This window comes from Bidens hawaiensis, unplaced genomic scaffold (genome assembly GCF_021521415.1).
Source record: "Bidens hawaiensis isolate Kalapana, Puna unplaced genomic scaffold, B.hawaiensis_p1.1 tig00007411_1, whole genome shotgun sequence".
Classification (NCBI taxonomy): Eukaryota; Viridiplantae; Streptophyta; class Magnoliopsida; order Asterales; family Asteraceae; genus Bidens; species Bidens hawaiensis.
Genome location: NW_027491515.1, coordinates 514275 through 517442, shown reverse-complemented (window position 1 = coordinate 517442; position 3168 = coordinate 514275). Strand labels below are relative to the sequence as shown.

The 3168-nt window shown below is 36.0% G+C and overlaps 1 protein-coding gene across 1 annotated transcript; it reads right to left on the bottom strand.

The window, feature by feature from the left end:
- Window positions 1–1154: 1154 nt before the first annotated feature.
- Window positions 1155–2564, bottom strand: LOC143635108 (serine/threonine-protein kinase OXI1-like). The gene is made up of 2 exons (XM_077103004.1): window positions 2198–2564; window positions 1155–1890 (listed from the first exon to the last, which is right to left on the bottom strand). Exons 1-2 carry the CDS (start codon window positions 2539–2541, stop codon window positions 1155–1157), a joined length of 1080 nt encoding a protein of 359 aa, XP_076959119.1. The 5' UTR covers window positions 2542–2564.
- Between the last annotated feature and the right edge of the window lie 604 nt (window positions 2565–3168).

Here is a 3168-nt window from a genome sequence, read left to right as displayed (position 1 = left end):
ACTTAAATTTAATTCTATGATCTAATTCATCAATTGATTCATCGAGCGTCCATCCATATCAATATAATTCAACCGTCGATCAGTATTAAACTAATTTGCAGATCGATATCAAACTAATTGAGTTAATTATCTAACCCTAAAAATGTTTGCTACCTGCAAATAAAACAGAACGTTTTATCAAAACGTATAAAAAAATCAATTTTATTTCAAACCAGAACGTATTAAAAGAACGTTTTATTAAAACGTATAAGAATACATCAATTTTATTTCAAACTAAAATGTATTAATAGAACGTTTTATCAAAACTTATAAGAAGAAATCAATTTTATAAGCCAGATAAACCAGAACGTTTTATCAAACCAGAACGTATTAAAACGTTTTGATATATGAGCAAATAATTTTAGGGAAAACTTAAACGTTGTCGACGGCGGCGATGGTGACGAAGAGTGTTGATGGCGCCGGCAAGCAAAGATGAAGGAGGTGTGCTGGTGTCGGTGAGGGGTGGTGGAGACGGATTGAGGGAGAGTGACGAAGAAATGAGTGTAATTGTGATTTTGGGTTTTGAAAATCTATCGGTTGGAAGTGTCACGTACTTAATGTAGAATAAAGGATTATTGTATTATATCCTTTATCCACACATCCCAAATTAATTAATATTGAGGCACTAGATCGGAGAGTTGCATCATTATTAACCAATGTGTAGGTGTATTTTTCTATTAAAAATATGCATACAAATATATCACAAAAACCTGACAAATATATGAATTTTTCATCCTTTACTTTTGTCACTAATTTTAGATTACATTTTTAGCTTGAAAGTAACATGAAAGCAATACCAAACGTAAATAATGGATTCTGTAATTCTTTCATATTTATATAGTTACGTTAGAAATAAATCACACATTTAATCAAAATATATATTTATTTTACTCATGTATGATACTTCTTCTTTGTCGATGATGATTTAAATTAGATACGAATAAAACCAATATTAAGGTCTACACAAATAAAATTCACTATGAAATTGTTGTCATTATAGAAATGCAACAAATTTTGAAAAATAAAGAAAAAAAAGAAAAAGAAAAACATAACTTAATTTTATACTTATAATTGAAAGACTATATAATTAATTATAAATTTAATAATAATATTTGTCAAAATTTCGTAAACTCTTCAACCTCTTGGACGTCGTCATTGACTTTAAACACCCCTTGAACAAAAGCCTCAACATCAATCTTATTTACATCCATACCCTGCTCCTCATCCAACGGTGCAGGTACAAACGGTGGTCTAACGACGTACAGGATCCCCTCCCAGTCAACTCCCGTGAAGAAATCGTGGCCCTTGATCTCCGCCACCGTTAACCTCCGTTTCGGATCCTTCACCAGCAGTTTTCCGATCAAATCCCTCAACGCCGTCGGCTCTCCGACGAGCTCCGGCGACTTTGACAGAATATTCTTAAACGTCTCTTTTCTGTTAACTCCTTTAAACGGCGTCTTTCCGTACAACATCTCGTGCAAAACGACGCCATAGCACCACCAGTCGATTGAGAAGTCGTGTCCGGTGCCGGTTAACATCTCCGGTGCAATGTACTCTTCCGTTCCGACGAACGAGTTTGATTTTGAAACCGAGTGTGACTCGGAGTTATAAACCGACTCAGGATGTATGCGATTTGTGTTGTTTAGATCAGAGTTCAAAAACGGCGTCGTTTGCGGTGTTTGAGAGTCTGATTTAGGTATTTTTGTTGATGGTTTTGTGGATAGATCGAAATCGATAAGCATTATGTGACCGTTTTCCTGAATCATCACGTTTTCCGGCTTCAAATCACGGTAAACAATGCCTAATCCGTGAAGATACTCCAATGCGATTACTAATTCCGATGCGTAAAACCTAAATTCACAAATTGAATACACAATTCTCAAATTAAGCACCTAGCGTAACCGCACCATGATATTGTCCACTAATTTCATAATTTAAATATGAATACAGAATTCTCAAATTAAGCATTGAAATATGAACTAATTCTAGGCAAATTGAATACAGAATTCTCAAATTAAGCATCTAAACTACATGTTTAACAGTTCATGTGTGATAATATTCACTAATTCAGCTGCATTAAACCTAAATGCACAAATCGGATACAGAATTCTGAAATTAAGCATATAAAGTTATGAACAACTGTATTAACAAAATTCACCTGATTACATCGTCTGAAAACATTCTGTCCGTCTGTTTCTTCTGAAGCTGATTGAGATCACCCCCAGGACAATAATCAATGGCGTAACCGACGATATTGTCAGTGGATACAAAGCCGCGGAGCTTCGGAAGCAACGGATGCTGCATTAATCGCAAAACCTCCTGCTCTAACTTAACCTGCTTAAACTCACCACAATCCGGTTTCAAAATCGTCTTTAAAGCTAATAATTCTCCATTGGATCGGATTAGAAAGACAACGCCTCTGCCACCGCGGCCTAGCACCGATAACACGTTCAGTTGATTGAGGTCTAACGTCGGAATTTGAGTAGTTTGATCGTCGGTCATGGCGGTGAGCTGTTCAATTATTGTGAATTGATTGTGCTGTACGGTGGAGTAGGGTTTAAAGGTTGAATGATTCAATTGTTATTGTTGTTAGTTAGGTTTTTTTTTTTTCTTGGGGAGGAAGTATGAAGTGTGAACAGAGAGTTGGTATGTGAGTGAGTAAGCGTAGTTGGATTGCTTAGCGAGGATACATGTGTCGATGGGTGATTATAATAATAATATTATTAAAGGATGAATAAAGGGTTTATGTGGTTCTGGAAGGAGGACATGGAGAACTCATAGAAGGAACTTGAGTCTAGATAATAGCTTCATAAATGTTGTATGTACATATGTATAGGTAGGTAAGCATGATAAAACAGTTGGGATAAACATAGGTGGATCGGGTTAAGTTCCTGGTCAAATAGTTATACTAGGTTCATATTGAAAATATGCGGGTCAGGGTCGGGTACTGGATTGAAACGAATTGTTTTATAAAAGTTGGCATTTTAGAAAGACAAAAAAACAAATGAATTAGAATTGGTTCACTAGTTTTTTTTTTTTTTATTGATGGCTGGCAGTGATAGGTGGTGGTGGGCTGGTAGGGGAGGTGGTGAAGACAACGTTTTCTCAGCGTGACGGTGTTGATGTGGG